At 39.9% G+C, this 15,782-nt stretch overlaps 1 protein-coding gene across 2 annotated transcripts in view; it reads left to right on the plus strand.

Annotated features, from left to right (window-relative positions):
• The first annotated feature begins 3,851 nt into the window (after positions 1–3,851).
• METTL16 (methyltransferase 16, RNA N6-adenosine) overlaps positions 3,852–15,782 on the plus strand; it is a 72,202-nt gene continuing 60,271 nt past the window's right edge. For both annotated transcript variants that reach the window (XM_077749593.1, XM_077749594.1), the window contains exons 1-2: positions 3,852–3,960; positions 10,469–10,596. In XM_077749593.1, coding sequence (XP_077605719.1) covers positions 10,469–10,596 — 128 coding nt within the window. In that variant the 5' untranslated portion in view covers positions 3,852–3,960. The remainder of the gene's footprint in view (positions 3,961–10,468; positions 10,597–15,782) is intronic.

Consider the following 15,782-nt stretch of genomic DNA (forward strand, 5'->3'; position numbering starts at 1 on the left):
TAGTTATTTAACTATGCCTTTGTATGGTTATTTATGCATTTGAGAATTTTTTACATATTTTCGTAGGTCAACTATATATACTCTTGTGAATTTCTTTTTCATATCCATTACTCACTTTTATTTATTTTTTTTAAATATTTTTATTTATTTCTAGGAGAGAGAGAGACAGCGTGAGCAGGGGAGGGTCAGAGAGAGAGGGAGTCACAGACTCTGAAACAGGCTCCAGGCTCTGAGCTGGCAGTCAGCACAGAGCCCGACGCGGGGCTCGGACCCACGAACCGCGAGATCATGACCTAAGTGAAAGTCGGACGCCCAACCGACTAAGCCACCCAGGGGCCCCTCCATTACTCACTTTTAACATTGGATTATTGATTTGACATTATTTGAGAATGTATCTTGGATATTAACTCTTTGTTGTATATAGTACAAATATTTTCTCCCTGTTTGTTGTCAATTATTGGTAGTATCTTTTATTATATTGAATTTTTAAATTTTTATGTAACTCAATTTAGTAACTTTTATGTTTTTTGAGCTTTGTGTCTTTAGGAGACCCTCCCTATTCTTTTTATAAAAACATTCTTCTGCATTCGTTTAACACTTCTATAGTTGATTTTGTTTTTATGATTGTTTTATTATCCATATGGGGTTATTTTTATGTATGGTATGATTTTTTCCAAGTGGAAAATACTATTATTAGCTATTGTTGCACATTTTGTTTTCCAGATATATTTCAAAATCATCTGCATTTCCCTATAAAAACCTCTTGGGAGTTTAGTTGTTATTCCTATCTGTGTCCTGGTTTTTCAGAATATCTCCCAATTTCTGGTCTGTCAATGGTGCTATTTCTGGTTTTCAGTCCTATTTGGAATTTATTGTTTTTAAATTAATATATTCTGTTTTATGGGGCTTGGAACAGGAAGTAGTCAAATGTACATTTAGATCCAGTGCTTCTACCAGCTATTAATTTTTGAAATTTACTTTTCAAGACTTAAAAGAATTCAGCATTATTTATAAAAATGAAATATATGGTGTCCTACATATAAAGCATCACTTGAGTAGCTCTCTCAGTTATGTAACTGTAGGCTGAGAAACAGTTATTGTTTTGTGATTAGGGCATAGCTTTTGCGACTTAATTAAGGTGGTCCTTAGATCTCTGATATATTAATTTGGTCCCTAAGAAGGAGCTGAATACACTGGCATAAGGAGGCCATGGTCTTCTGCAGTAGAAGGAATTGATACTCAATCATTACTCCCTAAGACATTAAGTTAGAGAGATGTGTGGATGTTGACTGGCTGGCCCTGGCCAAAGGAGAGTGGCAGGATGGAGTAACAAGTTCTTTGAAATAGTTCACTTCAGTAAAGTGGGAGTTCAGGATAATGCCCTCAAGGGTTGACTTCAGCCCAGGTTATGGCTGATGCTGAAGGCAGATCTAGTACCAAACATGTAACATTTCAGAATTAGCAGTATTACCCACTGTCTGTGCAGAATCAGTTTCCTACTACAAAGAGACAGCAAAAAGCAAAGGATGTAATAGACTAAACTGAACTCCTATACAGTGTTGATGGTGGACAGACTTCTCTTACAAGATTAAATTCTTGGGAATTTGAGGGTAAGTCAGAAAGACAAGCCTTTGGAGTCTGATGTTCAATTTGTTACTAATTTATTTTGTGGGGTCTCTAGACAATTTTCATTTAATGTAAAAAAATTTTTTTCAAAGGAGATGTATTCATCATTGTACCATAAGAGCAGCCCAATCCATGTCCACCTATAGGGAAAATAAGTTTTTAAAAATTGTGGCACATCCATAACATGGAATATTATGCAGACATCACAAAGGATGATATAGAACTATATTAATTGAGGTAGGAGAACCTCCAAGACTTATATATGAGAAAAAATACATGTAATACTATTTCCACAAAAATTGTTTAGTTATATGTCCTTATGAAAACATAGAGGTCTGGAAGCAAGGTTACCAAACTTTGGTGAGATTTTATATACTTTTTGCTTTCTTTCGCATACTTTCCCGTTATTATTTAAAATTTTTATAATTTTCTATAATGAACATGTTTTATCATTATGAAATAATTTTTAAATGGAAACTGACCAAAGAAATTATAGAGAATGATAACAGTAATAATGATAGGTTACTATGTGCCAGAAAAATCCTGTTTTATATGCATTATCTGATTTAATTCTCACAACAACCATATGAGATTACTATCCTGTTGTGCAACACTGAGCAAACCCAGGCTTGGGTATTGTAAGTAAATAGTCCATCATCAGGGGTTAGTAAGTGGTTGGGGCGTGATTTAAACCCTACAGAGCTGTGTTTGACTCACAGGGCAGTTGGATCTCTGGAGCTAATAGAGAAATTCACCAGCATCTTAGATATAATCCACTTACAGTCCTAGCAGTCATACCTCCCAAACCATTTTCTCTTTTACCTTTCCAGAAGCAAGCACTAAATATTGTAAAAATAACTAGTAACAAAGTCACTACCAACTAAAGAGAACTTTCTGTGGTATTCTGTTCATTGGTAGATCCAGCAAGCTGTGGCTTCCAGTATTGGAGTGTATCCTGGAACTCCAGGATACCCTCCTCTTGAATCTGCCTGGCCCTCTGACCTGCTTTAACAAATAGAATTTAGTGAATAATGAAAGCACCAGTTCTGGGCCTACGCCTTAAGAAGACCCAGAAGCTTATACTTTTGCCCTTTTGGGATCCCTGGGCTACCATGTAAGAAGTCTGGCTACTCTGCTGGAGAAATTATACGGACAGGTCACATGGAGAGGGAGAGAATTTGAGACTACAGGGAGACAGGGGCCCAGTCACTCAAGCTGAACCAGCCACCATCAACAGCAAGGACAGAACAAGACTAGCTGGACTAATTCCAGCCTAGACTGCAGAACAGTGAGCAAATAAAACTGTTGTCTTAAGCTGTATATTTTAGGGTGGTGTGTATTACACAATAGATAATGAGATCACCTCCTCACCTTTCCTTGGGTGACTGCTGGTACACTTTGTTCTGCATAAAGCTGAAGTCTCCATTTCTTACCCTATATCTCTCAATTTTACAGCAGTACTTTGCCAGACGTTTTCATATTAATTACTAGGACCCAGGCAAGCTTTGATGGAAAAAGTTACTAGGTGAGGGCCCAGACGATGACTTTAGTCCTAGCTTTAGTTGTATACCTTTTGAAAGTGATTTACCTTTTTGTCTCCATTATGAAATGAGACCAATACTCACTCTACTTACCAGAGGGTAGAAATTAGTATAACCGAGTTGAAAAGAAAAATGAAAAGCGTTTTAATAGAGCTTTCAGCTCAAGTGATAGGTGAGGAAACAAAGAACATGGGCTTGATGTCATCCGGGTGCGAGATCTTGACCAAACGACTTATTATTTCTGATCCCCACTTCTGACGCTGTAAATGAGAGTACTCCTCATACCACAGGTTTATCAAACGAGGCAACATAGGGAGAGACCTGTTGCACAATAAACGCTAACTTCTCGCCATCAAATCCTAAAGTCCCCTCCACCCGCCGTTTTCATATTCCTGCCCAACCTCAGAGAGTGATTTAGTAAGTCTGAGGTGGTATCCAGAAAGCTACATTTTAAAATATATACATTAAAACAAACAAACAAAAAACAAGTTCTCAAGCAGATTCTAAAGCAGGTACGCTTACGCAAAAGACTCCGTTTGCCACCACGCCCCTTCCTCGTGTCAGGGGCCGCAAACTCCAGGTCTCGCGACGCTTCTTTCTTCCTCAGACTCTGCTACAGGTCGCGCGAGAGTGCTTCGTCCAATCACGAAGCTGAATGGTTGCCCAACATGGCGGCGCGCTTGGAGCGTAACATCTGCGTTTCTAGGAGCTTCGCTCTGCGGGTGGTTTAAGATTCTAGTGTTATAAAGGCCTACTCCAGACTGGTCGTCTTGAAGAAACATTGATTTCAGAGGTGAGTCGTTTAGTGTCTCTTGGGAGTGTAGAGAGATCATTTAACCTCTGCACGGCCTGAATTCCTTATTCCTGGGTTTTGGGCTGGTGAGTTGCTGACTTCGGGCCTGGGGAGACAGAACCTCTGGGTGAGTGGTTTTGTGGGTGTGTGTGTGTGTGTGTGTGTGCGTGCGCGTGCGAATTCTGCACCTGTGATGTACTGACTTTGGGTCTAGAGAGATAGACCACATGGGTGAGTGAGTGGCTAGAGTGGGTGGGTGCGCGCGCGCACGTGGAGGGGGGTAATGGTGGTGGGGTGGATGGGAGGAGTTGGCGTACAGAATGGGGGCTAGGATTGAAGTAAGAAAGATCCCAGGGGCTGAGGAGGTTTAGAGAGATCTGAAACTGCGGCGAAAAGACCGAGTGGGTAGGATGAATCTGTGGGAGGAGTGGAGGAGATGGAGAACTGGCAATGGCGGAACTAGAGGAAAAAGATTTATGAAGCAAGGCAAGGAGAGAAAACGGAGATTGGGGTTGAACCGGGAGAGATTTATGCAGAAGAAATTTCGAAGTTCCAAGCGGAAATTAGAATTCGACGTGGAATTTAGACTCTTTTGTGTTAAGATAAATGGCAGTTTGAGAATGTTATTAAGAGTGCCAGGAGAAACCAAGGAAATAGCATGGAAATGGCAAAGATCAAAGAAAAGCGAAGTCTCAGTTTCAAGGGTGTACTACTTTGGCTTTCTGTAACTCGCAAGAGAAAGCTCCAGGCCTAAGTAGAGCTGATCCTTTTTGAGTGTCCAGTTGAGGACTGTTTACAAAGAATGAGAGTGCTGTGTTTCAGTGTTCTGGGACATTTGAAGAGTTTCATCGTGTGTTCAGTGAACAGATACTTAAGAGTGTCTATTCTCCCAGGCCCTAATTTAGGCGCGGGGATATCACAGCGAACAAGACAGACAAAATATTTTCCCTCATGAAGCTTACTGGCAGGGCAGATTTTAAAAAGTAAGTAAATGCTGTATATGGAATATCAGATGAGTAAGTTCTATGTAGAGTACTGAAACTATTAAGGGAGTTAACTCACTGCACTACGGAAAGGCATCAGGGCCTGCCCCTTGGCTGGCTCTGTCAATAGGGCATTACTTTTTGATCTAGGGGTGGTTAGTTCGGGCCCCACGTTGGGCATGGAACTTACTCTAAAAAAAAAATAATATATTTTTTTTTAAAAATGGGAAAGGCATCAGTGAGAAGGCGAGGTTTTATCAAAGGCTGAGGAGGGTGAGGCACCTGGTATGTATGTATTTCTGGGGGAAGAGCATTCCGTATAGACCTAGTACAAAAGCCCCGAGGCAGGAGTGTGCCAGGTTTGATTAAAAAACAAGGAGGCCATGGGGCGCCTGGGTGGCTCAGTTGGTTAAGCATCCGATTTCAGCTCAAGTCATGATCTCACGGTTTGTGGGTTGGAGCCCCGCGTCGGGCTCTGTGCTGATGGCTAGCTCAGAGCCTGGAGCCTGTTTCAGATTCTGTATCTCCCTCTCTCTCTGACCCTCCCCTGCTCAGTCTCTCTCTCGCGCTCTCTCTCTCAGAAATAAATCATTAAAAAAAATAAACAAAACCAAGGAGGCCAGTATGACTTAGATAAGAATGAGCCAGGAAGAGAAAGGTAGATTAAATGAGAAGCAGGGAGTGACAGTGTTATTCCAGGTAAGCGTTGATACTCAGAATAGGGTAGATTTAGCTAAGACCCCACTGCTTGCATTAGAAAGCTGGTTAGTAAAAAGGTGGCTTTATTCTTTCTGTATGCTTTTTTAAAAAATGTTTCCCAGGTGGCTCAGTTGGTTAAGCATCCGACTTTGGATCAGGTCACGGTTTGTGGGTTTGAGCCCCACGTTGGGGTCTGCTGACAGCCAGTTGAGAACATGGAGACTGTTTCAAATTCTGTGTCTCCCTCTCTCTCTGACCCTCCCCTGCTCACACTGTCTCTCTCTCTCACTCTCTCTCAAAAATAAAATAAAACTAAATGTTTTTTAATATTTTATTTATTTCTGAGAGAGACCGAGTGCAAGTAGGGGAGGGATAGAGAGAGAGGAAGACTAAGAATCTGAAGCAGGCTCCAGGCTTAGAGCTGTTAGCACAGAGCCCAAAGTGGAGCTCGAACTCACGAACTGTGTGACATCATGACCGGAGCCAAAGTCTGCCACTTAACCAACTGAGCCACCCAGGCGTCCCGATCTTTCTGTGTATGTATGTGTTCTAACCATACAGGTTGATTAATGTAGGATATGAATAGAATCTGCCATATCTGGTATTTAATTTGCTCCATATATGTTCAGAATATGTCATGTATGCAGTGGTTAGGATCTTAATGTGTTGCAGAGTCTTACATATCAGTGTCCCTTGAAATTACTGTTAGAGTACTTTTATTTTGTTGCTTGCCAGAATCACAAGAAAGGAAAACATTTTCCTTTTTTTTTAAATTTTATTTTTAAGTAATTTTTACACCCAACATGAGGCTTGAATTTACAACTCCAAGATCAAGAGTCAAATTTTGTACTGACTGAGCCAGTCAGGTGCTCAGTCAACTGAAGTCAACTTCTTCATGGGGACTTGTTCTTTGTCCTAGTTTTATGCTCCCCTCTTTCTTGATAGTCCGTAAGGGTATAAATGTTAGGAAATTAAAACTTGTATATAGTGAGTTTCTGTGATAATGTTAAAGGCAAAAGGTGGTAGCTTAGTATGCTGAAAAACTTTCAGGTGACTATTAATTCCCCTAAATCCTGAATTATTTATTCACTCAACAAATATTTATTGTATGATAGAGTAAACAGTAAGATGGAAATGATTGTAGCCTGGGAGGTGGGATGGGGAATAGGACAGACAAATGTAAACTAAAGAACTTTGAGGGAAAAGTCTAGAATGCTTTGAAAGTTGGAGCGCCTGGGTAGCTCTGTTGGTTAAGTGTCCGACTTCGGGTCAGGTCATGATCTTGCGGTTCATGGGTTTGAACCCCTCTGTTGGGCTCTTTGCTGACAGCTTGGATCCTGCTTTGGAATCTGTTTCCCTCTTTCTCTACCCCTCCCCGGATTGCACGTGTCTTTCACAAAAATAAACACTAAAATTTTTAAAAAAGAATAAACTAAAACGGGAGGCATCACCATTCCAGACTTTAGTCTCTACTACAAAGCTGTAATCATCAAGACAGTATGGTATTGGCACAAAAACAGACACATAGACTAATGGAATAGAATTGAGAACTCAGAATTGGACCCAAAAGTGTACAGCCAACTAATCTTTGACAAAGGAGGAAAGAGTATCCAATGGAAAAAAGACAGCCTCTTTAACAGATGGTGCTGGGAGAACTGGACAGCAACATGCAGAAGAATGAAACTAGATCATTTTCTCACACTATACACAAAAATAAACTCAAAATGGATAAANTAAAAACATAACTACAAAAAAATAAAAGGTGTCTGTGTACATGATGAAATATTACTTAGCCATTAAAAATAATGAAATCTTGGGGCGCCTGGGTGGCTCATTCAGTAAGCATCTGACTTGGGCTCAGGTTATGGTCTCATCGTGGTTCACAAGTTCCAGTCCCGTATCAGGCTCTACGTGGACAGCTCAGAGCCTGGAGCCTGCTTCAGAGTGAAATAAGTCAAAGAGAGACAAATACCATGTGATTTCATTCATGTGGAATTTAGAGAAATGAAAAAAGGAGATGAGCAAAAAAAACCCAAAAAAAACAGATTCTTTTCTTTTAAATGTTTATTTTGAGAGAGAGAGGATGCACATCTGCAANGGAGAGGGAGGGAAGCAAACCATGAGAGACTCTTGAATGCTGAGAACAAACGGAGAACTGATGGGGGTGGGGGAGGGGATGAGGGGGTGATGGGCATGGAGGAGGGCACTTGTGGGGATAACTACTGGGTGTTATATGGAAACCAACTTGACAATAAGCTATTAAAAAAATAAAAATAAAAACATAACTACAAAAAAATAAAAGGTGTCTGTGTACATGATGAAATATTACTTAGCCATTAAAAATAATGAAATCTTGGGGCGCCTGGGTGGCTCATTCAGTAAGCATCTGACTTGGGCTCAGGTTATGGTCTCATCGTGGTTCACAAGTTCCAGTCCCGTATCAGGCTCTACGTGGACAGCTCAGAGCCTGGAGCCTGCTTCAGAGTGAAATAAGTCAAAGAGAGACAAATACCATGTGATTTCATTCATGTGGAATTTAGAGAAATGAAAAAAGGAGATGAGCAAAAAAAACCCAAAAAAAACAGATTCTTTTCTTTTAAATGTTTATTTTGAGAGAGAGAGGATGCACATCTGCAAGGGAGGGGCAGAAAGAGGGAGAGAGAGAGAGAATCCTAAGCAGGCTCCGTGTTTAGCTCAGCACGGAGTGTGACTTGGGGCTCCATCCCATGACCCCATGCGATGATGACCTGAGCTGAAATCAAGAGTTGGATGCTTAGCAGACTGAACCACCCAGGTGTCTTCCAAAAAACAGACTCTTAAATGCAAACAATAAACTGGTGATGCCCAGAGGGGAGGCTTTGGGGGGGGTGATGAAATAAAGGGGATTAAGAGTACACTTACTTTGATGAGCACTGAGGAATAAGAATTGTAGAACCAATATATCATACACCTGAAAGGAATATAAAACACTATGCTATTTATACTTAAGTTAAAAACTTAAAAAAATTTTTTTTCAATGTGGAAAGTTGTCAAAAACTTGAAATAGAGTATTAGCAGATCCATTGCTATGTAAAGTTACATCTCTAACAAGCCTACAAAGGAAAGGTGCTTGTTGCTAGGAGACTTTATAATAGGGAATATGATTTAACTAGGGAGATTAGGGAAGAAAACACTTTCCTGAAGAGATATTTGAACTGAGAGTAAGAATGAGTAGGAGGGGTGCCTGGCTGGCTCAGTCTATTAAGCATCTGGCTTTTGATTTCAGCCGGGGTCATGATCCCATGATTGGGTTAGAGAATTCCAGCCTCACATCAGGCTCTGCACTGAGAGTGTGGAGCCTGCTTAGGATTCTCATGCTCTCTGCCCCACCCCCACTTGCTGGCTGCACATTAGCTGTGCTCACTCAAAAAAAAATAAAAACATTAAAAAAAGGATAGGTAGGAATTCACTAGGTGAAGAGGAAGAGGAAAGAATATTACAAAGGGAATAAACTGTGTAAAGACCCTGTTGCCAGAGTGGAGGGACAGAAAGAAGAGCAAGGATAGGTATGACATAAACTGATGGTGAAAAACTAGGTAAGGCCGCGCGCTGTGCTGGGCCTACTTCAGCATACAGCTGAGGTGCCGGGTAGTACACCATAAGTTTCAGTCTTGTGATTCCTAGGTAGCTAAAACCAAATGAAAACAATTTTTTTCTTCCAGATTAATGCATGGTTGTAGCTACGTAGGAATGACAAGATTGAAATTTATAAAATAGTAAGTGTATTTTGAAATGTTAGTGACGGGGCGCCTGGGTGGCTTAGTTGGTTGTGAAGCGTCCGACTTTTGCTTAGGTCATGATCTTGCGGTTCATGGGTTCGAGCCCCGCGTCGGGCTCTGTGCTGACTGCCAGCTCAGAGCCTGGAGCCAATTTCAGAGTCTGTATCCCCCTCTCTCTCTGACCCTCCCCTGCTCACACTGTCTCTCTCTCTCTCCTAGAAATAAATAAAAAATATTAAAAAACAAAAAAGAAATGTTAGTGACTTTATGGTGTACTACCAAATATTCAGTCCATACAAGAACACTGTAAAAACTAACCTCTATTACTTCATGGCTGGAGATTATACTGCCTTCTGCCCCTTTGATGCTTTCAAAAGAATAGTTTTTGGTTTTCTTCCCATGGTTTAAAAAAAACACCATATGTTGTGTACATTTTTCAAACTGTGATAAAATATACGTAACATAAAAGTTACCATTTTAACCATTTTTAAGTGTACTATTCAGTGGCATTAAGTGCATTCACAGTGTTGTGTAACCATCACCACCGTCCATTTCTAGAAGTTTTTCCTCATCCTAAACAGAAACCATGTACCCATTAAATAATAACTCAACACTCCCTCCCAAACCCTAGTAACCTCTATTCTACTCTTTATATGAATTTGCCTATTCTTGCTACCTCCTATAAATGGGAAAATACTATATTTGTCTTTTGTACGTGGCTTGTTTCCCTTACATAATGTTTTTAAGGTTCATCCATGTTGTAGGGTGTATCAGAATTTTATTGCTTTTTTTGACTCCATCCTAGTCATCCTAGTAGTCATCCTAGTAGGTATGAAGTGATATTGTGGTTTTGATTTGCATTTCCCTAATGATTCATGGTGATGTTAAGCATCTTTTCGTGTGTTTATTTGTTGTATACATTTAAAAAATATAATTTCTACTTTCTCAGTTGATTAGCAAAAATATGTTGGCTATAACTGTTGACTCGGCAACCACAGCTTTTTCCCGTTAAATGTTTTTTTTTTAATTAAATATGCTGACCTTTTTCCTTTTTTTTTCTTTTTAAAGATGGCTCTGAGTAAATCAATGCATGCAAGGAATAGATACAAGGACAAACCTCCTGACTTTGCTTATTTGGCATCCAAATATCCAGATTTTAAGCAGCATGTTCAGATAAATCTGAATGGAAGAGTGAGGTAGGTAACAGATGAAAAATTCTTGATACTGTGTTAATTGTTATTCTAGTGCAATCTGAATGGACACAGTATAGACAGTATAGTGGAACACATACTGGACTGATAGTATACCTGAATGCTGATCCTAGACTTTTTCTTAAATTTCTCATCTGCTCTTGGACAAATCACTTAACCTGTCTGGGTTTCATCTTTTTAGTCTACAAAATGAGAGGATTGGACCAAATACTTTTGAAGTTTCTTTGTTACTTTAAGAAAACTTGATGCCTGAATTATTGCCTCTTCAACAGAGATTTCAGAGTAAATGCAGAAACCTTGGGATTATGCTCTAAAACTTGGTGCTGATGAGGGTCTAGAGTCCTTATTTTAAGTATGTTTATTTTGATGTATGTAGGAAAATAATCAGGCATCAAAACTGAATTCACAGATGCTTAGGATGTCTTTACATTTAAAATTAAATTTGGTTTAAAAGTTGATTTTTAAAAATTAAGAAAATAATAATGTGAGTGCTTTGGGAAATAGCAAAATTATGATTATGGCTTGGGAATAACTGATGTGTATGTTATACCTTTGAGAAGGAAATATTTCACTGCATTCCTACACTCTATGGGAGTTATAGACTAGAAATTCCAAGCCTTCCTAGAGACAGGTGTGGTGATTGAGCTGTGGGGGGGAGGAGGAGCAGGATTGTGGAGAAGAGAGAAGGTAAGGAATAATAGAATCAAAGGGCCCCAGACATTTTAATGACCTCTTCCTACTAGCAGTCTCCTCCTGGCTTTAGAGTTGGAAGCCCTAGGGCAAGACTTAACCTGAGGGCCAAGATACCCTAGAAACCCTGTAAAAGTTTTAAAATATGTATATTTGTGCTCATTTTTCTGGGAGATAATTCTTAGTTTCCATCCAATTCTGAAAGCCATCTGGGCCTCCTTCCACAATACACAGAGGTAAAGATCAAATACCCTAGAACTATGGTTTCCAAGCTTTTTTTTGTCTACTCAGTTAAAAGTTGAGGACCACCCCATACAAGAATGCTTGTACAACTCAATATGTTACTATATTAAGCACATTAGACAACATAATGCAAAATAAAAATTAAAAATATATTTAAATAAGTGTTGCAGTATTTTCTTTGCATGCTCTGAACAGTTATGGCATTTTACTCTGGAGATGGCCTAGAGAGATCAAGTTAGTATTTCTCTTTGTTTAGATCCTCTCTACTATTGTGCTTAAATCTTTATTTCATAGTTATATATGTGAATGTTTTAATTGTCCCTGTAGCTTTAGGACATGTATAGTTTTTATTTTTTCTTCTGATTTCATCTGTTCCTATCACTGTACTTAATTACCTAACAAAATGTCTATTGATTAACCACTTTGTACTAAATTCTTGGAAAGCCATGATAAGCAAGAAAAACAGTGACTTTGCATTTGGAGTTTATACACTAGTACGGAAAGTGGACAAATAAATAGGCTTTTGGTGTGGCAGAATCTGTGGGATGTATGGTGGAATCACATGGAAGGGAGACCCAACTGTGATTTTGGGATTTAGAGAATGATTTAAAACAGAAGTGATGTCATGGTTGTGCTGAAGAATGACTAGGAGTGAGCCAGATAGAAGAGTATTACAGGCAGAGGGAACAGTACGTGCAGAGCACCGAGTAGTAGGGGAGCTGGAAAAGCGGAGTGTGCCCTAGACGTAGTGGACAGATGAGTCTGGAGAGGATTATGCTTGTAGTACTTTAGAAGGCCCACTTAGGAGTTTGGGGTTTATTTCAAGGACATGTAGAGGGTTCTTGTATCTTCAGAGTTACCCACCCCCACCCTTATCCACTAAAGTTTAAAAGCAGAGGAATAACATGTTCAGAATTGTGTTTAGACAGAATCCTAGGAGACTTGCAGAGGACGGGTTGCAGGGGAAATTAGGATTGGAGGTATAGGGAAGTAAATAGGAAATGGTTTCAGGAATCCAGATTAGACATTGGTGCCTAACTAGGTAGAGGCAGAAGGGATAGAAATCACTGATGAATTTGAGAGAAATTCATGGATAGAATTGGCAGAACATGGTATAAATTAAGGAGTGTGAGCCAGGTATGGTGCTTGGGATTCTAATTTTAGCAAGAGGGTAGGTGGTAGTACCTGGTTTATTGAGTTAGGGATCAAGAGGGAATGAGCTCATTTTGGGGGAGGTTGAGATTTTCACTTTGGGTCATATGCAATCTGAGAAGTCTGTGGGATATTCAGGTAGGGTTATTTAGTAGGCAGTTGAAAATGGAAGTTGGAAGAGCAGGACAAAGTGGTAATATGGGGTGGTGGTAGTGAAGGCCCTGGGTCTTTGAACTGAATCCTGAAGATTGTATAGAAGGAGGAAAGAGGGGCGCCTGGGTGGCTCCGTTGGTTAAGTGTCCAACTTTAGCCCAGGTCATGATCTACAGTTCATGAGTTTTGAGCTCCACTTTGAGTTCTGTGCTGACAGCTCAGAGCCTGGAGCCTGCTTTGGATTCTGTGTCTCCCTCTCTCTGACCCTCCCCCATTTGTACTCTGTCTCTCTAAGAAATAAATGTTTAAAAAAAAGAAGAAGGGAGAAATAATTCCAAGTACAGAGAACCAGATTTTGTGAAGGGTGTGGAAAGTTTGGAGAATTGCATGTAGGTGGGGCTGAAGTGGACCTAGGATAGGTTGAGAAGTAGCAAGATGAAAGGAAAAAAGAACTGGTCACAAAGAGCCTTTCATAGCATTCAAATTAGCTTGATTGCTCAGACACAGAGGAACCAGAGGAGGATTTTAAGATGGCTTAAGTTTATATTTTTTAAAATATAGCTCAGCAAACCAAACAGATCTGTTATTACAGCATATCTGAATGGATTAAAGGTGTCTGGCAAGTAATAGACATTCAAAATATTTATTGAACGCATGAGAGTAATTCCTCTGTGAAATCTAACTCTCTGCCATTTACAAGTAGCAAACTTATTTTTTCCTCTAAGTTTATATTTAAATTCCAGCTAGTTAACAGTGTGCAGTATTAGTTTAAGGTATAGAATTTAGTGATTTATCATTTACATACATACACCTGGTCCTCGGCACAAATGCCTTCCTTAATACCCATCACCTCTTTTTGTTTTTGTTGTTTGGTGCAAATAGGTGATTTTATTAAATCACAGGAACAGACCCATAGGCAGAAAGAGCTGCCTACTCTTCACCTTTTTAACCCATTTCCCACCCCCACTCCACCCCCCCTCCTTTGNACCTACTTAAGTTGTGGATTAATGAAAAATAAAGGGATGAGCAGAAATTTTTTAGGCAAATGAGAGTTTCCCCCAAATTAGAAAAAGTAAAATAGAAGACAAGAAAGCATCAAATTGGAAAAAAAAGGTACTAATTTATATTAATAAAAGCAATGATTTTCATCAAAAGGTAAAAAAAAAAAAAATGAGGGTTATCTGGGTGGCTCAGTTGGTTAAGTGTCCAACTTCAGCTCAGGTCATGATCTTATGGTTCGTGGGTTTGAGCTCCTCATTGGGCTCTGTGCTGACAGTTGTGAGCCCAGTGTGGGGCCTGCTTTGGATTGTGTCTCCCTCTCTATCTGCTTCTCCCCTGCTTGTTCTTTCTCTCTCTCTCAAAAATAAGTAAACATTAAAAAAAATTTTTTTAATGAAAGTCAAAAAAATGAAGACTTCAGCATTTTGAAAAATGTAACAGAAATATCTTTTAATAAGTGTTTACAATGGGGCACCTGGGTGTCTCTGTCAGTTGAGCATCCAACTCGATTTTAGCTCAAGGCATGATCCTAGCGTCAATGGGCTTGAACTCCAACTTGGGCTCCATGCTGAGCCTGGACCCTGCTCTCCCTATCCCCGTTCTCTTCCCTCTCTCCCTACCTCCTCCCCTTCCCATCTCTCCCTCTCTCCCTCTACTCACAATCCGTGTGCTCTCTCTTTCTCTTAAAAAAAAAAAAAAATGTAAAAAGTGTTTAACATACTTTGGAGACACTTTTCCTTGTATTTCTAGCCAAGTAGACAAAAATAAACAGAGAAATGGCCTTAGGGACTTTCAGAGGATTCACAAATGACCTGAAAACAATTAGATAAAAATACTTGTGTGAGGGGCACATTTGTCTGGCCCAGTCTCTAGAATGTTGATCTCAGGGTCATGAATTGAAGCTCCATGCTGGGTGTAGAGCTTACTTTAAAAAAAAAAAAAAGAAAAAAACCCAAAAAACTTGTGTATATGTTTTTTTTAATTGAGATAGGGTTCAGGGGCGCCTGGGTGGCTTAGTCGGTTAAGCTTCCGACTTTCGCTTAGGTCATGATCTCGCGGTTCGTGGGTTCGAGCCCCGCGTCGGGCTCTGTGCTGACTGCCAGCTCAGAGCCTGGAGCGTGTTTCAGTCTGTGACTCCCTCTCTCTCTGACCCTCCCCTGCTCACGCTGTCTCTCTCTCTCTCTCTCCTAGAAATAAATAAAAACATTAAAAAAGAAAAAAGATAGGGTTCAAAGTTTTAACCTATAATTTAGAACTTCACTTTCAGAAAGGGTCATTGACCCAAAAAAACATTAAGTACTGCTGATATGGAGTCTAAACAATATAATCAATAAATTTGAGTTAATTATATGTTTTGAAATTTAAAAAAAAATTTATTTTTGAGAGCGCAAATGGGGGAGGGGTAGAGAGGGGGGGGACAGAGGATCTGAAGTGGGCTCTGTGCTGACAGCAGTGAGCCCAATGTGGGGCTTGAACTCATGAACCATAAGATCATGACCTGAGCTGAAGTCAGACACTTAACCGACTGAGCCACCCAGGTGCCCCTGTGTTTTGAATTTTTAACCTATAAACATGAATGCCCATTTTTTAAGCTTTATATATTTAAGTAATCTCTACACCCCATGAAGAGCTCAAACTCATGACCCCATGATTGAGTTGCAAGCTCTACTGACTGAGCCAGTGAGGCACCCCATATTTGCTCAACTCTTGAGCAGGGTGTGTGTGGTATGGAGAGAGGAGTATTTCTGAGTCCGTCATCCTAAGGACTGGTCTTGAGGGTGTCACTTAGCAGCTCTGGAGGTTTTAGGTAATTAACTTTATTGAGACTGAATTTCCTCATCTAAAGAACACATGGATAAAAGGACATATTTTGGTGTTTGTCATAAAAGTTAGTGATAATGGATGTAAAGTGACACGTAGACACTTAACAAGTG

Source organism: Crocuta crocuta, unplaced genomic scaffold, assembly GCF_008692635.1.
Source record: "Crocuta crocuta isolate KB4526 unplaced genomic scaffold, BGI_CrCroc_1.0 scaffold149, whole genome shotgun sequence".
NCBI classification, from domain to species: domain Eukaryota; kingdom Metazoa; phylum Chordata; class Mammalia; order Carnivora; family Hyaenidae; genus Crocuta; species Crocuta crocuta.